Genomic DNA, 2,289 nt, shown 5'->3' with positions numbered 1-2,289 from the left:
TATAATTTTTTAGTATATTACTTGTGTGGTGTAGAAGAGAATTATCTATGTAGAGATACTGCTTGCAAACCAATGATGGTAAGATGATGTTTGGGGGTAGGACTAGATAAGTCTGACTTCTTCCTACTCCATTCAAGCATGTACTAGGTATAAGCAAATTGATATTGGATTAGCATTTGTTGGATATGTGTAAAATTATGTGTGTTGACATAAATAATAATAATATTAAATAAATCAAATAAAAAAAAATCAAATCAAATGCTAGTCTGGAGCCCTGACTTAGGCAAGGAGTATTCATCTGATCAGTGTCACATGATGCAGGAAGTGTGTCAGCATTTTAGTTCTATTTCTTTCACTACAGGGAGGAGTACATACACTTTGCCAGCTAGTAAAGAATGAATTTTGAAAGTAAGTCGTGAACCAGGGGATGCCCTGTACCTCTCCGTTTGTGTCTGGTAGTGAATTTATCACTTTATGCCCTACAAAGCAAACATAGCTTTGTGGGGGTGATGACCATTTGGAATAAAATGTTCTCCTCTGTGCAGATGGTAAGGAAGTGAAGCATGACTCTGTTAATAATACAAGACCATCTATTATAAATTATCTAATCAGTATGTTTGATTTCTTTCAGGTTACCTGTCCTGCTGTCGCTTCCTGGATGACAACCAGATTGTCACCAGCTCTGGTGACACCACCTGGTGAGTTATGATACTGCACCCAATGCCATCCATTCCACCACAAATTAGGACCATAAAAATGACAGAACAGTTTCCTCAAAGTCTAAAATTTCATTCCTTGTTCAGTGATTTTAATTCATTCTAAAGCATGTACGTAAATACTTTTTCATACCCTCCCCAGAAATACTTGCAGTAGTTGCCTATTATTTTTCAGCGAGTTTGCCGGTCTCCTTGTAATGTGAATACAGCCACAACAAGGTTCTTGTATTTTAAAGTGACTGTAGAAAGAGCTGCTTGTCCTTGTACTTTAAGTCAAAAATATTTTTGCTAATCTGATGGAATCATGGTAATGCCAACATACTGTATAAGCTTAACTGGAACAACTGTGAGAAAGGAAAATCATGAGATTGAAATGAAGACTTCATAAATCCTCCACGTCAAATTGGCATCATTTAAAGTATGCTGAATTAGCTGTTAGTAACTCCTATTGGCAGTACACCTGTGGTTGTACAGACACTTGTCACAGGATTACTTTGACACTCAAGAAAACTTATTCTCAAGCAGGTTCTGAGGTGTCTTTTTTTGTGATTTCTAGGCAAATAATGATATCCTCAGGACGTGTAATTGACACTGAATGAGATCAATGTGTGTTTCATATGTCTGTATTACAATGTGGCTGAACGTCTAATACAGACAACATCCTGTAGTTTCACAGTGTTTAAAATCTCATCAAGAATGGCATTAAATAACCAGAGACCATATGGAATATTTGACCTCCCATCTCCTCCTGTATAGTTAAATTTGTCTGAATTGGGCTTCAGTTGCAGCCCCATTATATTCTAAGATGGTTCTATTATTTATTTTGTCTCCTGTAGGTTTTTATGGTTGTCAGTATGGAAACATGCTAGCTGTATCAAATTAGTATTGGAATTCCCAGCCCATGCTGTCACCTAGTAAGCTGCACTTTAAATACAGATTATATTGACTTCTTACAGCCACCAGCATCGTGTTATCAGTTGCCAATCACTCTCCTTGAATGGCACTTTGGAATTCCAAAGCACTCTGCATATAGTTTTGTATATTAATAGTGTTTGTTCTGCTTTCTTTCAGTGCTCTGTGGGACATTGAGACTGGTCAGCAAACGACTACATTTGCTGGCCACACCGGTGACGTCATGAGTCTCTCTCTGGCGCCTGACACCAGGCTGTTTGTGTCCGGAGCCTGTGATGCCTCAGCCAAGCTCTGGGACATCAGAGAAGGAATGTGCCGACAGACCTTCACTGGCCACGAGTCAGACATCAATGCCATCTGCGTAAGGGCTGCATGCACACACGCCTACATGTTATATACTGATCATATCAGGGTGTCAGGTCTCCAGACATTCAAGGCATGTCCAAGTCAAGTCAGCCAGAATAACTCTCAGGTCCTGAGGGGCAAATTCAAATGAAGTCACAAGCCTCATATACAAATCCACAGTCAAGATGCAAACTGTTCAAATCTGTGGATGGTGACCATTAAATTATGCTCAATTTATGCTGTATTTAATATGGATGAGAAACGGTTCCATTCGGTGTGTTGGGACAGAACTGTTTAATAAAGTAACTTCCTGCTG

General features: G+C 39.1%; 1 protein-coding gene across 3 annotated transcripts in view; it reads left to right on the top strand.

Moving 5' to 3' along the window:
* Positions 1–2,289, top strand: part of LOC109967164 (guanine nucleotide-binding protein G(I)/G(S)/G(T) subunit beta-1) — a 42,504-nt gene that overhangs the window by 35,332 nt on the left and 4,883 nt on the right. For all 3 annotated transcript variants that reach the window (XM_020612537.1, XM_020612533.1, XM_020612538.1), the window contains 2 exons: positions 632–698; positions 1,788–1,989. In XM_020612537.1, coding sequence (XP_020468193.1) covers positions 632–698; positions 1,788–1,989 — 269 coding nt within the window. The remainder of the gene's footprint in view (positions 1–631; positions 699–1,787; positions 1,990–2,289) is intronic.

The sequence above is a fragment of the Monopterus albus genome, unplaced genomic scaffold (genome assembly GCF_001952655.1).
Source record: "Monopterus albus unplaced genomic scaffold, M_albus_1.0 scaffold126.1, whole genome shotgun sequence".
Taxonomy (NCBI): Eukaryota; Metazoa; Chordata; class Actinopteri; order Synbranchiformes; family Synbranchidae; genus Monopterus; species Monopterus albus.
Note: the sequence above shows the minus strand (reverse complement) of the source record. Positions and strands in the feature narration are given on the sequence as shown.